The sequence below is a fragment of the Aspergillus piperis genome (assembly GCF_003184755.1).
Source record: "Aspergillus piperis CBS 112811 unplaced genomic scaffold BO85scaffold_2, whole genome shotgun sequence".
Lineage (NCBI taxonomy): Eukaryota > Fungi > Ascomycota > Eurotiomycetes > Eurotiales > Aspergillaceae > Aspergillus > Aspergillus piperis.
In genome coordinates this window covers 2,619,998-2,641,629 of record NW_020291592.1, presented here as the reverse complement: position 1 = coordinate 2,641,629, position 21,632 = coordinate 2,619,998, and the positions used below count along the sequence as shown (strand labels likewise).

At 51.5% G+C, this 21,632-nt stretch overlaps 8 protein-coding genes across 8 annotated transcripts; 5 read left to right on the top strand and 3 right to left on the bottom strand.

Annotated features, from left to right (window-relative positions):
• The first annotated feature begins 173 nt into the window (after positions 1 to 173).
• BO85DRAFT_133371 (GTPase-activating protein RGD2) lies at positions 174 to 3,496 on the top strand. The gene is made up of 5 exons (XM_025654010.1): positions 174 to 756; positions 826 to 1,969; positions 2,027 to 2,122; positions 2,176 to 2,361; positions 2,415 to 3,496. Exons 1-5 carry the CDS (start codon positions 526 to 528, stop codon positions 3,398 to 3,400), a joined length of 2,643 nt encoding a protein of 880 aa, XP_025520293.1. The 5' UTR covers positions 174 to 525; the 3' UTR covers positions 3,401 to 3,496.
• Positions 3,497 to 4,163: 667 nt separating this feature from the next.
• Positions 4,164 to 6,579, bottom strand: BO85DRAFT_466094 (AAA family ATPase CDC6). Its single transcript, XM_025662110.1, has 3 exons — positions 6,366 to 6,579; positions 6,032 to 6,292; positions 4,164 to 5,981 (listed from the first exon to the last, which is right to left on the bottom strand). The coding sequence occupies exons 1-3, from the start codon at positions 6,415 to 6,417 to the stop codon at positions 4,387 to 4,389; spliced, it is 1,908 nt and encodes a 635-aa protein (XP_025520292.1). The 5' UTR covers positions 6,418 to 6,579; the 3' UTR covers positions 4,164 to 4,386.
• A 524-nt stretch (positions 6,580 to 7,103) lies between these two features.
• On the top strand, positions 7,104 to 8,934 carry BO85DRAFT_133348 (DNA-protein crosslink repair co-factor UBX5). The gene is made up of 2 exons (XM_025654009.1): positions 7,104 to 7,664; positions 7,732 to 8,934. The coding sequence occupies exons 1-2, from the start codon at positions 7,187 to 7,189 to the stop codon at positions 8,793 to 8,795; spliced, it is 1,542 nt and encodes a 513-aa protein (XP_025520291.1). The 5' UTR covers positions 7,104 to 7,186; the 3' UTR covers positions 8,796 to 8,934.
• Positions 8,935 to 9,698: 764 nt separating this feature from the next.
• BO85DRAFT_133270 (putative Ste20-like serine/threonine protein kinase) lies at positions 9,699 to 12,463 on the top strand. The gene is made up of 5 exons (XM_025654008.1): positions 9,699 to 9,880; positions 10,046 to 10,149; positions 10,223 to 10,253; positions 10,342 to 10,658; positions 10,718 to 12,463. The coding sequence occupies exons 2-5, from the start codon at positions 10,098 to 10,100 to the stop codon at positions 12,367 to 12,369; spliced, it is 2,052 nt and encodes a 683-aa protein (XP_025520290.1). The 5' UTR covers positions 9,699 to 9,880; positions 10,046 to 10,097; the 3' UTR covers positions 12,370 to 12,463.
• Positions 12,464 to 13,166: 703 nt separating this feature from the next.
• On the bottom strand, positions 13,167 to 16,469 carry BO85DRAFT_389868 (putative C6 transcription factor). Its single transcript, XM_025656753.1, has 5 exons — positions 16,103 to 16,469; positions 15,936 to 15,970; positions 15,740 to 15,856; positions 14,315 to 15,683; positions 13,167 to 14,239 (listed from the first exon to the last, which is right to left on the bottom strand). The coding sequence occupies exons 1-5, from the start codon at positions 16,288 to 16,290 to the stop codon at positions 13,447 to 13,449; spliced, it is 2,502 nt and encodes an 833-aa protein (XP_025520289.1). The 5' UTR covers positions 16,291 to 16,469; the 3' UTR covers positions 13,167 to 13,446.
• A 117-nt stretch (positions 16,470 to 16,586) lies between these two features.
• BO85DRAFT_466090 (L-rhamnonate dehydratase) lies at positions 16,587 to 18,504 on the top strand. The gene is made up of 3 exons (XM_025662109.1): positions 16,587 to 17,028; positions 17,089 to 17,311; positions 17,373 to 18,504. Exons 1-3 carry the CDS (start codon positions 16,942 to 16,944, stop codon positions 18,338 to 18,340), a joined length of 1,278 nt encoding a protein of 425 aa, XP_025520288.1. The 5' UTR covers positions 16,587 to 16,941; the 3' UTR covers positions 18,341 to 18,504.
• A 142-nt stretch (positions 18,505 to 18,646) lies between these two features.
• Positions 18,647 to 20,089, top strand: BO85DRAFT_133194 (SDR family NAD(P)-dependent oxidoreductase). The gene is made up of 4 exons (XM_025654006.1): positions 18,647 to 18,847; positions 18,919 to 19,205; positions 19,283 to 19,700; positions 19,764 to 20,089. Exons 1-4 carry the CDS (start codon positions 18,779 to 18,781, stop codon positions 19,812 to 19,814), a joined length of 825 nt encoding a protein of 274 aa, XP_025520287.1. The 5' UTR covers positions 18,647 to 18,778; the 3' UTR covers positions 19,815 to 20,089.
• On the bottom strand, positions 19,825 to 21,230 carry BO85DRAFT_133209 (uncharacterized protein). The gene is made up of 2 exons (XM_025654007.1): positions 20,424 to 21,230; positions 19,825 to 20,350 (listed from the first exon to the last, which is right to left on the bottom strand). The coding sequence occupies exons 1-2, from the start codon at positions 21,088 to 21,090 to the stop codon at positions 19,923 to 19,925; spliced, it is 1,095 nt and encodes a 364-aa protein (XP_025520286.1). The 5' UTR covers positions 21,091 to 21,230; the 3' UTR covers positions 19,825 to 19,922.
• Between the last annotated feature and the right edge of the window lie 402 nt (positions 21,231 to 21,632).

The window sequence follows — 21,632 nt, the reverse complement described above, 5'->3', positions numbered from 1 at the left end:
CTAAACTAACTTCTTCCTCCACCTTCCACCCCCGTTGCAATTTGACCACCTTTTTCTTTTTTAAAACATTCCTTCTACTTCTCTCTCTCTCTTCAACTTTATTGTTGCTTTTTACTCTTCTGCCTCCCTTGTTATCACGCTTTCCACCCAATTCAACCCCCCTCCTCTCCTCCTCACCACCTCACTGGTCTCCTGTAGCCGCCCTCGCATACCCGTCACCGGGCCTATGTCTCCTCGCAGCCGTTGTGTGCCACTATAGCATCCGTCAGAGGTGGATATTTATCCGGCGCTTGCAAACAGAGCTGGTTTCTCTCCGTTTCTTCCAGGCACTTTCACCGGCAATTACCTTCAAATAAGCGTTTTCTGTGGTTCATCGGAAAGTTTACACTAGTCGCCTAGAGTCGGTGACGAACGCCGGCCGTTTCTCCTCAGGTTCAATCTCGCTCTCAGCTTGGTCGCGCATCGCTCCAAGCCGATACCAAGCAATCTTCCGTTGACGTCGGCTTGTTTGGTTCCTTCTTCAATATGCCTGGTTTCGCGGATTCGTTCTGGACCCCCGACTACGCCACCGGTCTGGGGGTGCTTTACGGGAAACTCCAACAGGGCGCCGTCGAGAACAAGCAGATCATCACCATTGCTTCTATGCGCGCAGATGCGGAGGAACAGTACGGTCTGAAATTGGGGGAAATTGCGCCGACCGTGGATCGGGTCACGCCAACGGGGTTCGGAAAAGATGACGGGGCAAGCGTGAGAAAGGTTGGTGCCTTTTTACTCGTACGGAAAGTTCTGATCTAGGTGATACTGATATTAGGTCTTTTCGTCTAGGCTTACGAGGGAGTTCGCACTGAGATGGTCGAGGCATCCAAGAACCACCAGAAGATCGCGTCGAACATCCGGGAGCTAGTCGTTAGCCCCTTCAGGCGTTGGTGCGATCAGCATGAGGCTCGAATTCAAAATTCACACGATGATCTCCAGGCTCGAATCAAGGAACATTCGAAACAGGTGGATCTGGTCAAGAAACTCCGAAGCCATTATTTCAACAAGTGCCGTGTGGTTGAAGACCTCGAGGAAGAGAACAAACTCGCTTTCCAGGCCCCCGAAACAAGTCCGAAAATTAAGCCCACCCCCAAGATTGTCCTGCCAGAAGAACAGGAGGAGGAGGAGCCGGTGGAGATTGGCGATCGGATCTACCCTCCGGAGGATTTGAAGAGGCTTCTGACACATATGCTGGAAAACATCAAGATTGGCGAGGTCAAGGTGCCGATCATCGGCACATATCAGAACACGTCGACCGGTGCGGATATTGTGGAATACACTCAGAAGCACCTGAACGGAACTAGCATCACCTATTCGGAGAGAATCGGGCAGGATCTCGTGGACAATGGGTTTCTCCGTCTGGTCGGAAATATGGGCAGCACTTTCGCGAACAGCTCCAAGATGCGCTACCAGTGGCGCCCTAAGGTGTTCCAGATCACCGGTGTCCCAGAGAAGAAGAAGCCTCTTATGCGCGTAACCTCTGTGGCAACAAGCGAGGATGGCAGCGAGTCTCCGCTGTCTTCTGTTTCTGAGATGCTGGCCGGCTGGAACCCTCTCAACAACCCGTACCCCAACGAGACCCCAGCGGAAAAGTTGCGCAGGGAAGCTCGCGAGGCCGATGAGCGGTATAAGGCTGCGGTGCGCAAGCTGGATATGATCAGATGCAAGCTCGAGGAAGAGGTCGTTGAAAATTTGCGCTTCATGGAGCAGTGTGAGCTTGATCGCCTCAAGGCAATCAAGGCCGTGATCCTGGATTTCTCGGGCGCCATCAGCAATGTCATTCCCAACCTGCAAAGCACTGTCGACCACATGATGCTGTACCAAGAGACCATCCAGCCGCTAGGCGATCTCCGTTACCTTCTGGAGAACTACCGAACGGGTGGTTTCGTACCTCGTGTGCAGGCGTATGAGAACTACTACGGGTCTGTGGAAGGTATGCGCTCTGCCGACTGGACATTATGAAGATTCAATGTTTGCTAAAACTCACCAGATCAGAATTTTGGCGTTGACCTCGAGGCGAGAGCCAGAGCCGACCGCAAGCGCGTTCCCATTGTGGTCACCACTCTGCTGACCTACCTGGATAACCGTAAGTTGTCTTTCACCCGGTCCTTTGGAGCGCTTTGAATCTAACTTGGATAGGCTACCCTGACCTTGAGGGTGACGAGGCACGACGTGCCATCTGGCTGTACGATGTGCCTTTGGCAGCCACACACCACCTCCGTAGCGCATTGAACAACAGCAAAGCGGATTATAACGAGATCCTGGAGAAATATGAAATCCCCATCATCGCGAGTGTTCTGAAATTGTACCTCCTTGAGCTGCCAGGTTCGTGATTATTCAAACCTTTACTTATGATTCAGGTCTAACAGCTACCGTAGACTCTTTGGTTTCCTCCCAGGTTTATGAGATTGTGAAGACAATTTATTCGACTACTGCCCATGAGACGACGGAAGAGGGCCGCATCAAGGTCCTTCAAAGCACTCTCGGACAACTCCGTCTGAATAACATTGCTACGCTTGACGCCATTATGACCCATTTTACGCGCTTGATTGATCTGACATCTGCCGATGAAAGTTATGTCTCTGCTCTTGCCCAGGCCCTGTCGCCTTGCATTCTCCGTCCTCGCACAGAAAGCAGCCTTACGATGAACGAACGGCACAGCTACCGTCTCATCCGTGATCTATTTGCTCACAAGGACGCCATCTTTGGTGAGTTGAAACGCCAGTCAAGTGCTCTGGGGATCAGTGGATCCACCAACCGTCCTCGTGCCATCAGCACAGATGAGAGCAACCGCCGGGCCGCAATGGAGGCTCGGAACCGTGCTATCCTCGACCGCAGCCGTGCCAACAGCCCGGCTCCTCCGCAGAAGCATCGCCGTGACCGTTCCAGCGGCGCTTCAGAGACCAGACGTTTCCCCATCAACGTGACCAGCCCCACTGAAAGACGGACTGTCGCTCGCAGCAGCCTGGATGTTCCCATCAAAAGCGAATCTCCCACCGCTGCGGAACAGATGACAAGCGTGAACATCAACGGTCCTGAGCCAGTCACCAACGGCGCCTTGAGCGAATCTCCTGTATCCGCTGCGGCCAGCGCAAGCCCCTCATCGGGTAGTGCCAGTCCTCCCCCGGCTCCTGAATCGGACGCTTCTGTGACCCCAACCACAACTCCCACCCAAGATACCGAGAAGCGCTCATCAACGATCTCCCGGTCTAGCGTTTCCTACACTCGCAAACCCGGTCTCGGAAACCGTTCCAGCTTCCCGACCGTCGCAAGCACGGAGGGCACAGACAGCAAGCGCAGCAGTCTAGCCGAAACCGAGCCGAAAGGCGTCACATTGGAAGACAAGCCAATGGACGATGACTAGATGTGTCTATGACTTATAGAAGCCTTTGACCTGTCTCCCTCCAAACCAGGAGAAGACAGAATCAGGCTCATAAAAGAATGTTTGTTGCCTTATTCTTATCCTTTCTTTCTCTCTTTCAAGGACACGAACGATGACGCTGCTACCACAACTTCATGGCGAATACACGACAAGACAAGGAGCCTACCAATACCAATGGTACCGACTAGCATCCGTAAAAAATCGAGCCTTGATCCTTGGACCAGCCATTCCACACAACACAACAGACACCATCTCAACCTAAAGCAGGCCTTGTTGCTTGAGAATGGCGTCTTGTATGTGTGTGAGGGTGTGTGCTTTGTGTTTTCATTAGCGGCGGTCCTATCGAACTGCTTCACCTTTTGTCATCAGCTATTCATCTACCTACCTACCTATCTATCTATTCATATCTATATGCCTCTCCTTCAATGTTCTTCACATACCCAACATCTTTGTTGTCCCTCCTGTTACCTTTTGTGTTATCATTATGTATGTATGCATAGCTGTTTATTCTGTATTTTTTTTTTTTTCTTTCTCTTACCTCTATCGATTCAAGTTGACTTGGTCTATTTTTGCTCTCTATAAGCGATATCATTCATATTTGCTTTGGATTTCTAAAGTCCAGTTCAGTGTATAGCATCATCATCATATCATATCATATCACCTCACATGCAGAGTCAATGTGTTTTGATTTGAGAATTACGTAGAAAAATGACGTTCTGAAATCTACTGCTTCTGTTTTATCGTCCTGTGTAATGGTAGTCAATTGTTTGTTGAAAGCTGTCATTATCATTTACTAGTTGTATGTATGTAACGCCGTATGCCAATGTGGGGATCATCGCTAAGTGGATATGTGCATATGCATCTCTTTATCCAACGCCGAGAGAATGGACCAACTGCCTGCAGAAGACATTCAAAAGTGCAAGCTCGCTGGGGTTTTGTACAGGAAATGGGAAACAGAGGGAACGTGTTTACAGCCCTTGACCGGTAAGCAGTCTCCGGAGGATACCCTCTCCCGCTCCGGTAAGTTGTGTCTCGATCTCTTTCTGAGAGACGAAACAAACCAGGCTCTGCTCATCCAAGGCTTTGCTGGGTGTCATTGGCCCGTGGAGCTTGGAAGGACTGCGTCGCAGATCGGATCCGCCGGCGACTGTACCACCTCGACCACGGCCCTGGTATTCACCTACAAGGCCCATCGTCTCCAGGTTGCTGAGCACGTCCTTGAATTCGGTAGATGTAAGAGGGTGTAGGATATTGTCTTGCCGACACAAAGTACAATATGTGTCGTACACTTGCTTGATCGTCGGCGGCAAATGCTTGGTCTTGGACGGTGTGCCCGGGAATTCACCTTGCCGCCGCTTGCGGTCCAGGGCAATCAAAGCACATATGGCTGCCTTCTGCTGAAGGTTGAGCCCCTGTAGTCGCTGGACAGTCCCCTGTCCGAATGCCGCCGAAGTGATACGCGCAACATGCGCAATGCTGGCTCGAGGCGCTGTGATAGCAGTGTAAGATAAAGTAGGAGTCTGTTTGGGTGAAGATGACTTTGAGGATGAGGAAAGATTGTTGTTCTCGACAAGAATTGTTTTGGTAGGACTCTCGGGGTTGGCATTCTGTGCCTCGAGCTTTTTGAGTGCTTCTTGCTCAATAAGATCGATGGCACGCTTGACCAGTTCGAATGCCTTCCGTAGATCGCCGGTCTGCGATGCCACCTTCTTCGAGCACAGTTGAATAGCTGCTGGTTGGACAAAGGGAACGAAATTGGGCTCCACCGTTTGACCTTCAGGAAGTAAAGAGCGAAGACGATTTGTGATTACGCTGGCAATCTGGCCAGCATTGTAAGGCAAGAAGGGAAGCAAGCGAGGCTTCAAGTTCTTGGCCTTCAATTGTGGGAGTGATCTATCAGTCAAGTCTAGCGCATTGGCAATGCCGATGAGCAAGAGTCTAGACTTTTCCTGCAACGACCACTCAAACAAGGACTGGAGGATACCGGAATCCGCGGTGAGGAGATGATCGATCTCGTCCAGAGTAACCAAAAACATATCATCTTCCTCTTCGGATGTAAACATCAGTCGTAGCCGATCTGCTTCGCTCTTCTTGAAGACGTCATGGTCGTTGCAGAGATCGCCGATAAGCCTGCTGTAGACGTCACGAGCACCCCGCATACTTGCGCAATTGAGGTGTGCGATTTTGAGAGACTTCAAGTCCATGTCGTGACACACTTCCTGAACCAAGGCACTCTTGCCAGTACCCGGGGGACCACTGACATACAAGCAACCACCTTTGCGCGAATCAACACCATCTTGTATGAACGAGGTCAATTTCTCCCGTTCGGTATCCCGACCTACTATCCGAGTTGAAGTTGCACCCCGCGCAAACATCTGCCTTGCTTCGGAATATATAGTCTGCGTGGTGGTTGGCGTCGATATATGTCGAGGTGTGCGTGGAGTCATAGATTTCCCGCCAATCAGGACTCGGTGTTTCGGTGTTGTCGGAGGAGGTGAATCGAGTGCATCGCGAAATCTGGACTTCGAAGGTGTCTTGAACTCAACTGGTGTCGAGTTTTCGTCTAGATGGATTAGTTCTATTTGAACAGGGAGATCGAGGGAGAAACCCTACCATTGACCGGATCTGTAGCATGGCTGCGCTTAACAGGTGATATGGCCGCCTTGCCAACCTGCACAGTACGCCTTGTCTGTCCACTATCGACCGAATCATTCTTTGATTCTTCCTGAGGCTCTTCTTGAATAGCGGCGCCATTGCCGTTTCTCGTCCGTGACCGAAGTTGGCGCGGTTGGGGTGCAGGGGGCTCGCTTTCTTGACGGACGTGAGGTTGTTGTGTCCGGCGCCTGCTTGCTCGACGCACGGGTAATGATGGTACTAATACAAAGGAATGTCAGTTAAAATGATCTAAAACAAATTACGGAGGAACTGAGGGATATGGAGGTCGTACCTTCCGGTTCGATAGCACCTCGCTGGCGCTTACCGAGGACCGAAGCAGCCATGATATGATAGATTCAATGGTAATTGGCAAGAGCAACCGAGGTAAATAAGATGAGAAGGAGATAGATGATCGATGATGAAAGGGAAGGAGCGGGTGGGTGTTAGAGAAAATACTGTAGTAGTAGTAGAGTAGTATTTGGAGTGGAGGTACTGCTATCCACCACAATTTTCCCAAGGAGGCATAATTAACAAGACGCGTCGAGTTAAGGTGCGCGTGTTACTACGCGTAGCTTGCTCTTATCACGTGACTGGATGCGAGGCTGACGCGCTTCGGCTACCAGTCACGTTTCTTCCCGCGGGGTTCTACTCAGCTGCCAGGTCCTGCCTGAGTTCTCAGGCGTGGCAGCCACAGGATCGGACCGCGTGATTATCCGCCTGCTCATCGGATGCTGTGAAGTGCGTCACCAACTCTACCTGACGGATAGTACCTAAACTATTACCGCCGCGCATCCTGGTTGTTTGTGCTGCATTCCCTTGTACAATCTCCTGGTTCACTACTGCGGAGTCTCCCCAAGTATCTCCTCTCTATTGTCTTTATCTTTATATGCATTTATCTCGAATTTCTTTCAACTTCATTCCTCCATCTTCGTTGATCACCGCCTAGCACTGACATTGCTGTTTGCAGCTGTTTGCATCACATTGCCTGCCTTCGACCTTTCTGTTGGGATTCCTGCTGCATACACCCTCCTCCCATCACGACGATCTCTTGATTCCCTTCATCCTTCCTTCTTCGCCTCTTTCTTATATTAATACCAGTGCTGTGCGCCCGCCATGGAAGGCGACGTGGTAGCGCAGTTCACTGAAATCACCGGCTCAAAGCCAGAGCTGGCTACCCAATATCTGCAGCTGACTGATTTCAACATCGAACAGGCTGTACAGCTTTTCTTCGAGAATGGCGGTGCGCCACTGACTGATGATCCCTTACCGTCTGCCTCCACGCCGCAGCAAGCTTCTCATGCTGGCGGCTATGGAAACGAGTCCGGGGTGGTCAATATCGACTCCGATGACGACGTCACAATAGATGAGTCTCGCTCTGCGCCTCGGAACCACGGCGCTATGTTCGAAGACGATGCCGCCATGGCCCGTCGCCTCCAAGAAGAGATGTACGGCGGAGGAGATGCCGAAGAGAACGTGCGTGCGCCGATGGCCCGTACAACAGAAACCTTGGTGGGGCCTGAAGCGGACTTTGATGATGGCGATATGCATGCCAGCATATTGGGTCAACTGCGCGCGCGCCAACAGCGAAACAGTTAGCACTTCACCCTGCATTCCATCACTATTTCTCCAAATGCACGGCTAACTTTGCTTCTCCTTAGACCGGCCGGGCATCTTCAACCAGCGAGACACATCGATATGGTCTGGAGAGGACGACACCTCGGAACGTGAACGGTTGGCTGCAGCGACTGGAGGAGCTTCCGAGGCCTCGAATAAGTCTAACATGTTAGCTGAGATGTACCGCCCGCCTTTCGAGATCATGTCCAGGCTTCCGTGGGATGTCGCTCGTCAGGAAGGTCGTGACAATGAGAAGTGGTTGATGGTCAATATCCAGGACCCTTCAGTCTTTGATTGCCAGGTTCTGAACAGAGACCTCTGGAAGGATGCGGGCGTGAGAGACACCGTTAAGGAGCATTTTATCTTCATGCAATATTCCAAGGACGACCCTCGCGCGGGACCGTATCTGCAGTACTACTTTCAGGCCAGCGACGTCTCAGATAATTATCCCCACATCGCGATTGTCGACCCCCGGACTGGAGAACAGATGAAGGTCTGGTCGGGTCCTCCCGTGATCAAGGCGTCGGACTTTTTGATGCAAGTCCACGAGTTCCTCGACAGATACAGTCTGAAGCACAACGTGAGAAATCCCGTGGCGAAGAGGAAGCCGGAGAAGAAGGAAAAGAGTATCGATGCAATGACTGAAGAAGAGATGATGGAGATGGCAATGAGAAACAGCCTAGGGGATGAGGCGTCGCAAGGTCCGAAGGTGGAGGACCCCGACGATCTCACACGCAGCACTGATGATGTGAAGGGCAAGGGACGGGCTGAAGACGTTGGGATGGAAGAGGCCGAACAACCTGAACAGAGCGTCTTCTTGTCCATCCCGGACAATCGACCCCACACAGAGCCCCCCGCCGATCCTGCCACAACCACGCGCATTCAGTTCCGACACCCATCGGGGCGAGTGATTCGACGTTTTGCTTTGACGGATCCTGTCCAGCGGATCTACGAATGGCTCAAGGCTGATCCGCCCTTGGAGGATAAAGCCGGTGTGGAGTTTGAGCTGAATGCCATGGGCCGCAATCTGATTGACTCGCTGGATCAAACCGTCGCCGATGCTGGACTGAAGAATGGTACGGTCATGATAGGGTATGTCGAGGAATAGACTGCATTGGGACATGGCACTTGAGGAGAGACTCGGAAGGTCCAGGACGGAGGCCTAAGGAGCTGTCAGGACTGGCGCCTGTTGCTCTTCGGGCCAAATTGCTGCTCTGGGGATGGATGCCTTTGTTTAACACGGATGAGCATCTCTCTGGAAGCCAAGCACCGACATCAGGACTACTGAGTGGTTCTTTCCAATTATGTAGATCGGGTCATGCTTTGACTAGTAATTGTCCCCTATATCTTGCGAGTCTGCATAAAGAGGAGATGGATCTAATGGCTTCATGAGAAAGAAATCAGAGAACAATCACACATTTTACCCTTGATATCCCTTTTTACATCAGGGCAGTTCCGTACTTTGTGCAGCTTCCACATTAAGCAGTACCAGACTAGGCAACTCATCTCTTCACCGCCTGCTCGACTAGGTGCTAAGAGATGGTGGGGGTTTTATCGAAACCAAATCAACTCACCGCCCGGCCAGAAACAACCCCGCGTTGCTCCCCAATTAAGCAATCAATCAGTGGCCGGTATTCGGGTGGGTATTTTTGGTAATCGCCGGTTCCTGTTCCTGGTTTCGTGGTTCCAACTTGTCTCCAATTGTCATTGTTATTGTTGTTGTTGTTGTTCTTCTTGTTCTGCTTCTGCTTCTTCTTCTTCTACTTCTCGTTGTTGACATGCAAGGGAATTAATTCTCTCCCTCCCATTCCTTCCATCTATTCTCATCTGCCTAGCTTATATCGCCTACCCGTTTTTCAGCCCTTGCGCCCTGTTTCTTTCCCTTTCAAATCACGCAAGGATCGGTGGCTGTACCCATTCTTCCTCCTCTTTTCCCCCCTCCGCCTCCCTCGGAGACACACAGACACTCCAGCCAGCTAGCTATCTGTCGGTTGTCATCCCCAAAACAATCATAGTTGAGCGTCAGCTTCTGCTCCCAATGCATTTGCCCGAAATTCTATTTAGCATCTCTCCTTGAACCGCATTCATTGATTGATTGACCGATCTATCTATTTTGGAAATTCAATGTCTCCTTTCTTTACTTGTTTCCTATCTAAGCCCTACCTCCACCTCCTAGCCTAGCTTAGGCGATAGGTATGTCGCCCTTGATCCTCCACAACCGCCCGCGCGAAGCTGCCTCCCCATCATCTGATCTCTTATATGTTCTCGGTCTTCTGCGCATGTGGTGCTCGCATTCCACAGACAATCATCTCTTCTCATATATGGCAGAACGCTGATTTTCATTTGCCAGTGTTGCAGAACCGGGCGAGACAATTGATTTCTCCTCCGCCGGCGGTTAGTTACAGCCAAGATGGAAGGCCTAGTGGATCCAGAGACGATCTACATGAAGCAGAGCTGCATCGGTACGTACTCGGGCATGGTGTGATTCATCTTGCCGCGCAATCAGCTTCTCCTAACTCAGTCATACCGTTGCAGGCGGCGGGAGCTTTGGACGAGTCTATAAAGGGTATGTATGCTCAGGCACCTCTCTCATCTTGCTCTGATTGCGCAATATATTGTGAGAACTTGGCGGCTTACACTGCTATTACTCGCAGCGTTGATAAGCGTACCGGTGCCTCTGTTGCTATCAAGATCATCGACGTCGAGAATGCCGAAGATGAGGTGGAAGATATTATCCAAGAAATTGCCATCTTGTCGGAACTCAATTCTCCTTATGTCACCCGATACCATGGTTCTTTCTTGAAGGGATCCAGTTTGTGGATCATCATGGAGTTCTGTTCCGGTGGCAGTTGCTCCGATCTTATGCGCCCGGGAACAATCCCGGAGGAGTATATCATGATCATCATAAGAGAGCTACTCCGAGGGCTGGACTATCTACATAGCGACAAGAAGCTGCACCGGGATGTCAAAGGTACCACCTGATCTCGCTTGCCATACCACCGTTATCTTGGAGACTAACATCAGTGCCAGCTGCAAACATCCTGCTTACCTCGAACGGCCAAGTGAAATTGGCTGATTTCGGAGTTTCTAGCCAACTGTCAGCCACAATGACTAAGAAGAATACATTCGTGGGTACCCCATTCTGGATGGCCCCGGAGGTGATTAAGCAATCTGGGTACGACTACAAGGCCGATATCTGGTCTCTTGGAATCACTGCGATTGAATTGGCCAACGGAGAGCCTCCTTACTCGGACATCCATCCCATGAAGGTGTTATTTTTGATTCCAAAGAACCCCCCGCCCGTTCTGCAAGGCGATTACAGTAAAGCGTTCAAAAACTTTGTGGAACTTTGTTTGAGACGAGATCCCAGGGAACGGCCGTCCGCCAGAGAGCTGCTCGAGCACCCGTTCATCAAGAGGGCAAAGAAGACAACCTATCTGACCGAGCTGATTGAACGCTACGAGCGCTGGAACGCCATTCACGGCAATAGGGGGGCTGATGATGAAGACATTCAGGAACCTCCCCCTAAGACGTCTCCGCCTGAGGAAGAGGACGATTTATGGGACTTTGGCACCGTGCGGCCGGCAGGGAGAGCACCCCCTCTCAAGCCGATGAAAGAAGCGGACATGAATGCGAGAAGCCATGAAGCCAATGAGTGGAACATGAAAGACGATCCCCGTCGAGACATTTTACGGCCAAAGAACAATATGCCTTCTACACCCTTGCAGACGAAAAACATGCCTAGTGCTATGCCCAAGCCATTGTCGCCCACCAAGGTTCCCTTGCCACCTTCGCCCATCAAACAAGCATCAGATTTCACACCTCAGACACCTTCACACCTACAACAGCCAGTCTCACGGCAACCCAAGGGGAGTCCTGGTAGTGACTACGATAGAGCTCTACAACAAGCTCTGGCTGAAGATCTGAGCTTCCTCCAGCTAGATCGCTCCCCAGGTCCTTCGACAGCCTTCTCGCAAGCCCGTGGTGCTCCCCCAGGTTTACAAGGATACCAAAAGGCTCCGCAGTCACCCCTGCCGGAAGTTCCATCCTATCAACGCCTACCAGATCCACCGGCCTCAAATGCTGTGAACCAGAACGTTAGACCTGCCAAAGAAGCATATTCGCAACGTCCAACATACGCACAACCACAAGCACGGCTTCCCCCAGCACCAAGGCATATGTCACCGCCATCCCAACCATCACGGCCGCAGCAAGCGTTGCCACATGGTCCTCGGCCTACATCCATGAGGCCCGACCCTCTCCAGCTCAATACCACAACCGATGGGGCCCTTGATGAGCGAGTACGGGAGCGGGAGGCCATTCAGGGTCAGGCCCAGATGCCCCCTTCCAACGAGATCACAGCTCTAAATAGTGTGATACTACCTGCTCTCAAAGCAGCCATTCGTCGCCGGACGCGGCGTCTGGAGCTCGTTTCACCTAACACGACGAGGGATGCTAGCGGCAATATCAGCGAATACCAAACACGTGAGGAGTATGTCCATGGAATGATGGAAAACCTGGTGGGCGATATCTACGGCATGTTCACGAAGCTTGAACGCTGGGACAACGAGGCACCTGTGGGAATGGGCGCTCAAGTGACCTCATTCTTAGAGGGATTTCTAGAAGAGATCCTTGTCCGGGTTGAGCCTTCTGACTCAGATTCGAATCCAGGCAGAGCCTAAGTGTTACTCTGGTCTAAACTCGAGCATAGCACGATTAACTAACCAGGCTTGCCTCTTGAGACTCTGACTAGAATGACAGCCCTCCTTACTGCGAGCACAGCCCACCTGCAGAGGGTCGAAGCTGGAACAGACTGGCAAATATAAATTATTTGTCACTACGGACTTATTGGGGTCCTATTTTCACGATCATGGCAGCTATGCAGTTCAATTTGGTTTTTGTGTGTCTTGGATCGACTCACATACCATCTTCTTCTTCTTTCTCGCTAAATTTCCTGCTCTTACACCCTTTTCGGATTCAACAGAACAAGAATTGGTGGCGTTCATATCCAAATATGCACATTCTCTGCTATTGGTGCTCTATCCACGATTGGGTACACATCAAATGAATTCTTCGACTTGGATTCCCTCCTTCATACCTTCCTCATCTCCACATTGCTTGCTATCCTGGAATTTTCTGGGCTGGAACCATCTTTGACTTAGTGAAGAGGAGCTTGCCTACTGGAGATTGGCCTCCTCTGGTTACATTACGTCTCTGGGACATGACACTACTTTCAAGACTCATCTCTTCTCTCCTTCATGATTTCCTTGTCGTCTTTTTTTCCTTTCCTTTACTTTTTTTCTTTGTCTGCACTTGTAATGGTATCAGAACGATGCGGGGAGTTCTGTAAATTGTTCCTTGTTTGTCTATCAATTGTTCTCGAAACACTCGAGTACCTAAGTATTGTGTGTGTGTGTGATATCTCGAAGAATGAAAACTACAGACATCCAGGTGATGCATTCATTGTCAAGATCGCATTACATCGTAAAACTCATCATTCATAATCAATGACGTAAATTAACACGGGGTTATTGGATACTATACATCAAGCCCGCCGGTATCATAGTCTGACACAATAGTTTCAGACCACGCATTAGGGCCGGGTGGCATCTCAACGCCATTTCTAGCTGCTGAGGCAGCTGACCTAACCAACAAGAGTCACGCAAACTCCATCGTTATGCAGCATGGCTTCTGAAATCATTCCACTAGCAACCCTTTGACTGACATAGACAGGCATAGAGACCGGTCTTCATGAACATTCATCCACTCGGACGAAAAAGCCAGTCACTTTCTGGAGTGGGGATCAGATAATTGGTGATATTGAATTCATTGGCGTTAGAATGCGAGCCATCGACGACGTGATTGGTATTACTGCTGCTGCCGCCGCCACCTGTCCCGGTCAAGCCGTTGACTGACATGGGGTTGTTCACTGGGTCGCCGATATCCAGGCTGAGAATATCCGTCGCCCGGGCAGCAGGAACACGGGGGACGTTGAAGAAGCCGAAGACGTCTAGGTATTCGAGCTCGTTAGGGGCTGGATTCCTGACTGCCGCTGGTGATGCGGAGGGCTGGCTGCCGGCTGGAGAGGTGCGGGGTTGGCGGGAGATGAGGAAGTCGAGGTCGAATGCGCAGCGGCGCATGTCTGCTAGGATCTTTACGGTGGATGGAGTGGCTCGTTCCGAGTCGGAGACTCCGGATTGTTGGTATTCGCCGTATTCGTCGAGAACGCGCTGCAGAATTGAGCTGTAGCGCTCTGCCACTTTCCAGTGTTTGCCCATCTGGGCTAGGGTGTCGACGAAGAAGAGGATGTCGGGGCTGACGGTGTGGGCTATTGTTGACCCGTGGACGAGGAGGAGCCGGGCGGATACCCAGAGTGTGAAGGCGAATGGGGGCCCTAATTTGTCGAGCATGTTGTTGTCGACGACGAAGCGGGTCACAGAGAGGATGTTGTCCACTGCAAGCAGGCATCGCTGGCTTGCGCTGTATGAAGGGGTGAAGATTGGTGATCGCGTGGTGGGGTATGCTGCTGATGAATGGAGCCGGATAACCGCACTATATGGGATGAATGTTAGGCTTGAGTAGCTCTTGATGCGATTGCATGTGATCGAGGTGGTAGGAATATCTCACGTTTGGTAAGTGGCATGGAGCTGAACCCAGTCACAATGAATCCCCTTGGTAAACTTGGATCCATTGAACAATCGGGAGGAGTTCTCGTAGGCATATTCGGCTGGGAGGCCAAATTCCCAGGACGTTAACTCGCTGTCTAGCTTGCGGTATGTGGTCTGCCACTCCTCGACATCCGACAAAGCTCCTATATCGACAGGTCGCTTCAAGAAAGCATGGATCCGAGAGAGGATGCCTAATACTTCGACATAGAGTCCAAAGCTGCCGACGTTTTCGGCACGAGTCACGTAGTCAGCACGATCACTTGAGCGTTGGAACCATCTTGTCTCCACAGGCTGGTTCTTAATAAAATATTCGTCTTTGCATGGTAGTTTCCGGTCAATGTCCTTATCATCTAGGGCGAAATCAAAGGCGGTTGCAATGGTAGAATATCGGTCCAGGAAATACACCATCCAGAAGAGCCTCCGTCTGCTCTCATCTTCGATCCAGGATTCGGGCTCCGGGAGCGTTACCGCCCTGAGCGTATAGATGGACGGGTAACTGGGAGCAATGAGTGAAGATTTAGCTTCCACGGCCAATCCGAGCTGCACCACCGATCGTGTAATCAGTGCGAGCAGTTTCCATCCAGGAGGGCCGTTGGAGGACCCCACCAAATCCAAGGCCAGGATTACCAAGGCCTGGAGAGCCTTGACTGATGAGTTCTCTAACCCATAGAGCAGAACTTTCTGTTTGGAGGAGTCATGGTATCGTTTGCGGTTTTGTTCGTTGAGCCGACTGTCGCTTGAGAAACGAAGAGTGGTTGCAACTATAGCATAGAGCACTGTTCTGTCCGCATCTTCGAGGGGAGACGGACCAAAGAATGTGTCGAGAGTTGTACGACGATGGAGAATGGGACACCAAGTATTGATATGTTCAAAGTAGAGGTCCACCAGCGCATACAGGAGATCGTACGGGGGTAGATCGAGCTCTGGATCTGCAAGTAATTGTTCCTGGTTGGCGTACAGGTTGACCGGAACCTTTAGCGATGATTCATTTCCCATATAATCGTTGGCTTGTGACACGTTATTCGTCGACCGTGGTACCGAAACGGGCGCAGACATAGCACTCGCCAGGTGATTTTGTATGGTGTTCTTGACCGATATGTCCGAAGGACTGGTGATGGATGGTTCAGACTGACGCGGTTGGGGCACGATAGATGGTGGATCATGGAAATAGAATGCGTTATTGGGACTGGGGCCCTGAGCTGTCTCTGATGGGGAACTGTATGAGAAGGGACCTTGGTGGGAGATATCATGGCTCCTAGTCGGCTGGCCCTGAATAATATGCGTCTCGATTAGGCGAGCCTGCGTCTGAATAACCTCTTCTAACCGATCTGCATGCCCAGTGAGTGAAAACTTCAGATGGACCTGCCAGAGACTAGCGACGCACCTAGCCTTTGTTCCAACTCCTTCCCATAACCTGCCCGTAGTCCGGGCTTTTTCCGCTCTTTGTATTCGCATAATTGGCCGTTGCGAGAGCACCACCCACAGCTAGGCTGCGCCCGATCTGTGCATGTTAGCTTGTACCCATATGGAGCAAGGATTGAAGATGAGGGGAAGCCACCGCAGGGGCAGGGCATACCTACCGCACTTGACTTTCCTTTGCTTACATAGCTCGCATCTTAGTCGGTTAGTGAGATGTCCGATGAATGGCACCAGCCACAGCTCTCTCGGAAGATATATTCCAAGGATTGGAGTGTGATGAGGGGATCTATGCTTTCAATGGTTCAAAGCAGGATGGGACGGTACGTACGACACTGTGAGGGGTCGTTTACGTTTCAGCGCACGAGGGACGCTCGACCCGTTCTGCACAACACGGTCATTCTCGCTATCGGCAGCGGACCAAGATTCATCCCCGCTGTGATCCCGATCCAGATCGCCAGTAAGTCGGGATGGTGGTGGAGTCTGTCGAACAGAGACAGCTGCAGCAGCGTTCGGCATGGTACTTTAGCGAGTCCGGGGTTTGTCGGGAGATAGACAGGTCCAGCCACAGTAATTCGATCAGCAGCAACGAAGCATCCTGGCAGGAGGGGCGGAAATCGGTGATATTAGACCGAATCGACTGCTAGCTTCAAGGATTGTGCGAAGCGAGCGAAAGCGACACAGAAGCAAAGGAGAAGAATAGGAAGGAATGAAAGAGACGAAGAGAGCGTTCGGGCTGGCATTGCCTGAGCCAAGAAAGGGCACGCGGACCCCCGCAAATGGACCTCCACATCTATTCTGCCGTTTGTGAAGAACTCTCTGGTCTGGGGAAACACTTTGCCCTAGGAATGACCTGAAATGTGGCGCCCCTTAGGGTCCGTTCACCCGCCCATTGTTTTCCGACCAAGACTTTTCCCTTTCATCCTTGTGATTTTTTTTGGCGGCGCAGGTTGGAGAGCTTCTCGGGGTAGCATTGCCCCGAGGCATCACCAGCCGAGGGGAAAGTGTGCCGGATACCCCTCGACGCGGAGTTGCTCGTATGCTTTCAAATATGCTCCAATTTCCCTGACAAAAAAGTTTATCGCTTTCTCTTTTCTTCTTCTTCTTTTGCTTCTCATCCTCTAAACTTTGTGATATTCTTCATACCCTTTCCGCTAAAGTACTGCCAATATGGGCTCTACCGGCCAATTTCCCCGCATCAAAGAGATCCGCACCTTCATCATTGATGGTGTGGGATCCGGAGGTGATTACCATAATGTATGCTCAGCAGTGCCGGGATACTTATTTGCAGACTGCTAATCTTCTTCAATTCAACAGGTTAAAGGAGGTCACTGGTTGATTGACAGCAACATCTCCACCCCTATGACTCGCTGGGCACAATACCGCGGCTCTCGCACATCATGGGGTATCAACGTCCTAGGCTCTTTCTGCGTCGAGATCGAAGCTACCGATGGGACCAAGGGATTTGCCACGGGATTCGGTGGACCTCCGGCTTGCTGGCTTGTTCACCAACATTTTGAGCGCTTTTTGCTCGGTGCAGGTACGGGCCATCAATATCGTCTCCCATGGATGAGCCAGGCTAATATGTATCCCCTCTATAGACCCCAGAGATACCAATGACCTGTTCGAGAAGATGTACCGGGGATCGATGTTCTATGGCAGAAAAGGTCTCCCTGTTGCCGTCATCTCGGTGATTGACTTGGCTATCTGGGATCTTCTGGGTAAGATTCGCAACGAACCCGTCTACAAGCTCATTGGCGGCGCTACTCGTTCGCGTCTGGACTTCTACTGCACTGGACCACAGCCCGCTTCGGCCAAGGCCATGGGTTTCTCCGGAGCCAAGGTCGCTCTTCCCCATGGCCCTGACGAGGGTACAGAAGGACTGTTGAAGAACGTCGAGTACCTCCGTAAGCAGCGGGAATCAGTCGGTCCCAACTTCCCTCTGCGTGTCGACTGCTACATGTCCCTGAACGTTCCCTACACAATTGAGCTTGTCAAGCGTTGCGAGGCGGAAGGAATCAACATTGACTGGTGGGAGGAATGCTTGACTCCGGATGACTTTGACGGTCATGCACTTCTGAAGAGAGCCCACCCCACTGTCAAATTCACCACCGGTGAGCACGAGTACTCCCGGTACGGTTTCCGGAAACTCGTTGAGGGCCGCAACTTGGACATTCTGCAGCCCGACGTCATGTGGGTTGGTGGTATGACGGAGTTGCTCAAGGTCTCCGCCCTTGCCAGTGCCTACGACCTCCCAGTCGTTCCTCACGCATCTGGACCTTACTCCTACCACTTTGTGGTTTCGCAACCCAACACGCCCTTCCAGGAATACCTCGCCAACTCTGCAGATGGACACACTGTTGAGCCCGTCTTCGGAAACCTCTTCCTCAACGAGCCCATCCCTACCAAGGGATACCTGGACGTTTCGATCCTGGACAAGCCGGGCTTCGGCCTGGAGCTGAACCCTGCTGCGCCTCTTATCCCAGCAGCCTCCATTCTCACTCCTGCGCCTCAGAAGGCTCTTGCTGCCCCAGCTGAGAGCCAGCAGGAATCTAACGGCACTGCTTAAGCAGGGTTTTTACGACATCTCTAGATTACGGCTTCTACAAGATGCTTGATGGCATATTTTTAACCTGTGACGAGATTAGCATTTCCTATACATGTATACATGATTTACCTTTGTTTCAAATTTTTTACAGAACAATAGATAGGGGCAATGGAACAATCCTCAACAAGACTTGCGAGCAATCCTCCAATGTGGGGTAAATGCCGAATGTGGGGGTGGTCTCGGGGTAACAATGCCACGAGAGGCCCGAGACCGACTCCACTTATCTGAACGTAGATTTACTTCTTTGGTTATGCTGAATCTCCCCGGCGGGGTTGACCAGAAATACCAGCACAAGACGAGCACTCAATCCAGGACTATAAGCTCGCATTATCCCTCTGTTCACTTCAATTCCCTTCAAAGAAACCCCAATCGACCATCACCAGAAGCAACACCGTCACAATGCCCCTCCCCCAAATCCTAGTCGGCAAAGTCGCCGCCATTACAGGTGGTTTAACCGGTATTGGCAGGGTAAGACACAGCAACAAACAACAGAACTCACTTGAATTTACCAGGCCAGTCTAACATTCTCTTCTCTCTAGGCCATCGCCCTCGAATACCTCCGCCACGGCGCCAAAGTAGCCGTAAACCACCTCGGCGGACCCAAAGAAGAGCCCCTCATCGAAGCAATGCGCAAAGACGTATCTGAAATTATCCGATCCAACAGCAACAGCGACAGCGAGCAGAGCAGCAGATTCATCCTAGTCGCAGGGGACGTAACACAGCCCGAGACGGGGCGGGATTTCGTATCCAAAGCCGTGGAAGCCTTTGGCCGACTCGACGTGTTTGTGAGTAATGCGGGAGTGTGCAAGTTTGAGGAGTTTCTCGAGTACGTTGCCCCCCCCCAATTTAGAAGTACACCCCTAAAGAGCCATTTTTGTTGACCCATGTCATCCAACGGTATAGAGTCGACCCTCCACTCCTCGGCCACACAATCAACACCAACCTAAGCGGCGCATTCTGGGCAACGCAAGCAGCAGCACGACAAATGGCACTAGCTCAATCGCCACCGGGGGGTTCCATTATTGGGATTAGTTCTATCTCTGCGCTTGTTGGGGGTGGACAGCAGACGCATTATACGCCTACGAAGGCGGGCGTGCTTAGTCTTATGCAGTCGTGTGCGGTTGCGTTGGGCAAGTATGGCATCAGATGTAATGCGCTGTTGCCGGGGACGATCCGGACTCAGTTGAATGATGAGGATATGAGTGATCCGGTGAAGAGGTCGTATATGGAGGGGAGGATTCCGTTGGGAAGGTTGGGCCAGCCGCCGGATTTGGCGGGACCGGCGGTGTTTTTGGCGAGTGAGGAGTTGAGTGGTTATGTGGTGAGTATTATTCCCCCTTTGTTCTAGTATGTTTGGGAAGGTTGTGCTAATGTGGATGGATAGACTGGAGCGCAGATACTGGTGGATGGGGGTGCTTTTGTGAATCTTCAGTAGATAATGATATGTTATGATGGTGATGATATCTTTATTGTAGATACACTTCCTCATGGAAATTGGTGTACATACATACATGCTTCCGTTATGATTTGAATAAGTATTAACTTAGAGTTCAATCCCATATGCCTTGATGGCAACACCACCCCATACACCCTCCTTTTGTTCCTGCGACAAGCCCCTCTTCTCCAGAATCCCCTCTACCACACTCCTCCACCGTCTCCAGGCGACTGCACTACCGCCTCCACCCACATTACACACAGGCCAGTCAGACCCAAACATGACTCTCTCCGGCCCGAACGCATCAAAGACCACATCCGTCCAAAGCTGGACCTGGTCGACTAGAGAAGCAATATCCGGCTCCGAATCCGCCGTGAGCGGGGGAAGCTCCGAGAATCCACCGGAAAGCTTCATGTACGCCGTTGGATGCTGTGCCATGGCTGTGATGAGGGAGCTCCATTCCAGGAAATCCGGATGCGTAGCGATCGAGTCGGGCGAGGTGTACGGCAGACGGAGGTTCGGCTTGCACAGGTGGTCTGTAGATAGCTCGTTAGCCCAGATAAATACCAACCATGAATCCTATGCATAAGAAATAAGGAACAAACATACTGATAACAATCCTAACCCTATCCTTCTTCTCGCCCACCCCCCGATACACCGTATTCATCATCTCCGCCGCCTCCCTCAACTGCCACATCCCACCTTGACGCGCATCCACCCCCAGATCAAACGCCAACTGCTGCCTTCCTAGCCACCTCAGCCCATCAATGAACTCAGGCTTTAGCATGTCTCCGCTCGGCTTATCCTGAACGAGGTACCGCACTCCGCGGACCTTCTTGGATACTTCTTCCGTGCGAGTCCGCTCCCTTACGAGGGAAATGTACTTCTCTAGCGCAGCAGGACCCCCAGGTACAGGCGCCCAGGGCACCATACCTAGACAGAGATGGCGATCTACATCTTTGTGGCCTTCCCCTGGGATAGGATCTCCGGTGATGATCCGGGTAAGGAAGGAGACTTCGTCGAGGGCGTGGGACCAGCCACGGGTTGGGTCTGACTCTTCAATTGAGGAGATGCGGTCGGTTTCGAGGAAGATGAAGCCGCGGAGGTAGTGTGAGTTTGTTTCTTCCGGGGATGTGGGAGTGGAGGTGGTTGCGAGGCGGTATTCGTCGACTGAGTGTTGGGAACCGAGTGGGCTGGAGGGGGTGTACCAGGCCAGCGTGGGGAGATGGGATGCTGGGAAGAGGTGGATGTGGGAGTCGATGATTGGGGTTGGCATTGTTGTGGATGCAGTACTTTTGTCTTCTTTTTTTTTGTCTTTGTTTTCGTGTTCGTGTTGATGTACTTGTGAGGGGTTGAAGTGGTGATCTTCCCGGGAATGCGGGGTTGAGTGCTGCTTGGGATGATTGAAGAGAGGGAAGATAGTGAAGACTACAGGATTGAAGAAGAGTCTTGTTGATTAGAATACAAGGTGCGTAGAGCAGCTATCGAAAGAGGGGAACTAGTGATTCAGACTCTGGTGAACATCATGCAATTCAATTCCAGTCAGCAGACGAGGGGATGATGATCGGGGATGCATTAGCCCGAGCGCAGGCAGTCCAGACTCCATCGCGACCAACCGATCTGCCTTCTCCTCTCTACTTCTCTGCCTCCTCACTGGCCAGACCCTTGGCAAATGGTGTGAGGACCTTCGGCAGCTCCAGCAGCAGATTTATATACCGAAGGAAATAGCTCTGGGCTTGTCCGACCTTCTGCTGGATAGTTTTGTGTTCTGTTCAGTGTTCTCAGCTCCACGACTGAACCACAAATTGGGGCGGACCG

Coding starts and splice junctions, on each gene's coding strand:
- BO85DRAFT_133371 (XM_025654010.1), top strand. CDS start 526: ATGCCTGGTTTCGCGGATTCGTTCTGGACCCCCGACTACGCCACCGGT. Junction 1,970..2,026: donor CTACTACGGGTCTGTGGAAG/GTATGCGCTCTG, acceptor AAAACTCACCAG/ATCAGAATTTTGGCGTTGAC. Junction 2,123..2,175: donor GCTGACCTACCTGGATAACC/GTAAGTTGTCTT, acceptor TAACTTGGATAG/GCTACCCTGACCTTGAGGGT.
- BO85DRAFT_466094 (XM_025662110.1), bottom strand. CDS start 6,417: ATGGCTGCTTCGGTCCTCGGTAAGCGCCAGCGAGGTGCTATCGAACCG. Junction 6,293..6,365: donor AGGTGCTATCGAACCGGAAG/GTACGACCTCCA, acceptor CCTTTGTATTAG/TACCATCATTACCCGTGCGT. Junction 5,982..6,031: donor TGCTACAGATCCGGTCAATG/GTAGGGTTTCTC, acceptor TAATCCATCTAG/ACGAAAACTCGACACCAGTT.
- BO85DRAFT_133348 (XM_025654009.1), top strand. CDS start 7,187: ATGGAAGGCGACGTGGTAGCGCAGTTCACTGAAATCACCGGCTCAAAG. Junction 7,665..7,731: donor CGCGCGCCAACAGCGAAACA/GTTAGCACTTCA, acceptor GCTTCTCCTTAG/ACCGGCCGGGCATCTTCAAC.
- BO85DRAFT_133270 (XM_025654008.1), top strand. CDS start 10,098: ATGGAAGGCCTAGTGGATCCAGAGACGATCTACATGAAGCAGAGCTGC. Junction 10,150..10,222: donor CATGAAGCAGAGCTGCATCG/GTACGTACTCGG, acceptor ATACCGTTGCAG/GCGGCGGGAGCTTTGGACGA. Junction 10,254..10,341: donor TTTGGACGAGTCTATAAAGG/GTATGTATGCTC, acceptor TATTACTCGCAG/CGTTGATAAGCGTACCGGTG.
- BO85DRAFT_389868 (XM_025656753.1), bottom strand. CDS start 16,290: ATGCCGAACGCTGCTGCAGCTGTCTCTGTTCGACAGACTCCACCACCA. Junction 15,971..16,102: donor AAACGACCCCTCACAGTGTC/GTACGTACCGTC, acceptor TAACCGACTAAG/ATGCGAGCTATGTAAGCAAA. Junction 15,857..15,935: donor GCAAAGGAAAGTCAAGTGCG/GTAGGTATGCCC, acceptor TAACATGCACAG/ATCGGGCGCAGCCTAGCTGT.
- BO85DRAFT_466090 (XM_025662109.1), top strand. CDS start 16,942: ATGGGCTCTACCGGCCAATTTCCCCGCATCAAAGAGATCCGCACCTTC. Junction 17,029..17,088: donor CCGGAGGTGATTACCATAAT/GTATGCTCAGCA, acceptor TCAATTCAACAG/GTTAAAGGAGGTCACTGGTT. Junction 17,312..17,372: donor GCGCTTTTTGCTCGGTGCAG/GTACGGGCCATC, acceptor TCCCCTCTATAG/ACCCCAGAGATACCAATGAC.
- BO85DRAFT_133194 (XM_025654006.1), top strand. CDS start 18,779: ATGCCCCTCCCCCAAATCCTAGTCGGCAAAGTCGCCGCCATTACAGGT. Junction 19,206..19,282: donor AAGTTTGAGGAGTTTCTCGA/GTACGTTGCCCC, acceptor CCAACGGTATAG/AGTCGACCCTCCACTCCTCG. Junction 19,701..19,763: donor AGGAGTTGAGTGGTTATGTG/GTGAGTATTATT, acceptor GTGGATGGATAG/ACTGGAGCGCAGATACTGGT.
- BO85DRAFT_133209 (XM_025654007.1), bottom strand. CDS start 21,090: ATGCCAACCCCAATCATCGACTCCCACATCCACCTCTTCCCAGCATCC. Junction 20,351..20,423: donor TAGGGTTAGGATTGTTATCA/GTATGTTTGTTC, acceptor AGCTATCTACAG/ACCACCTGTGCAAGCCGAAC.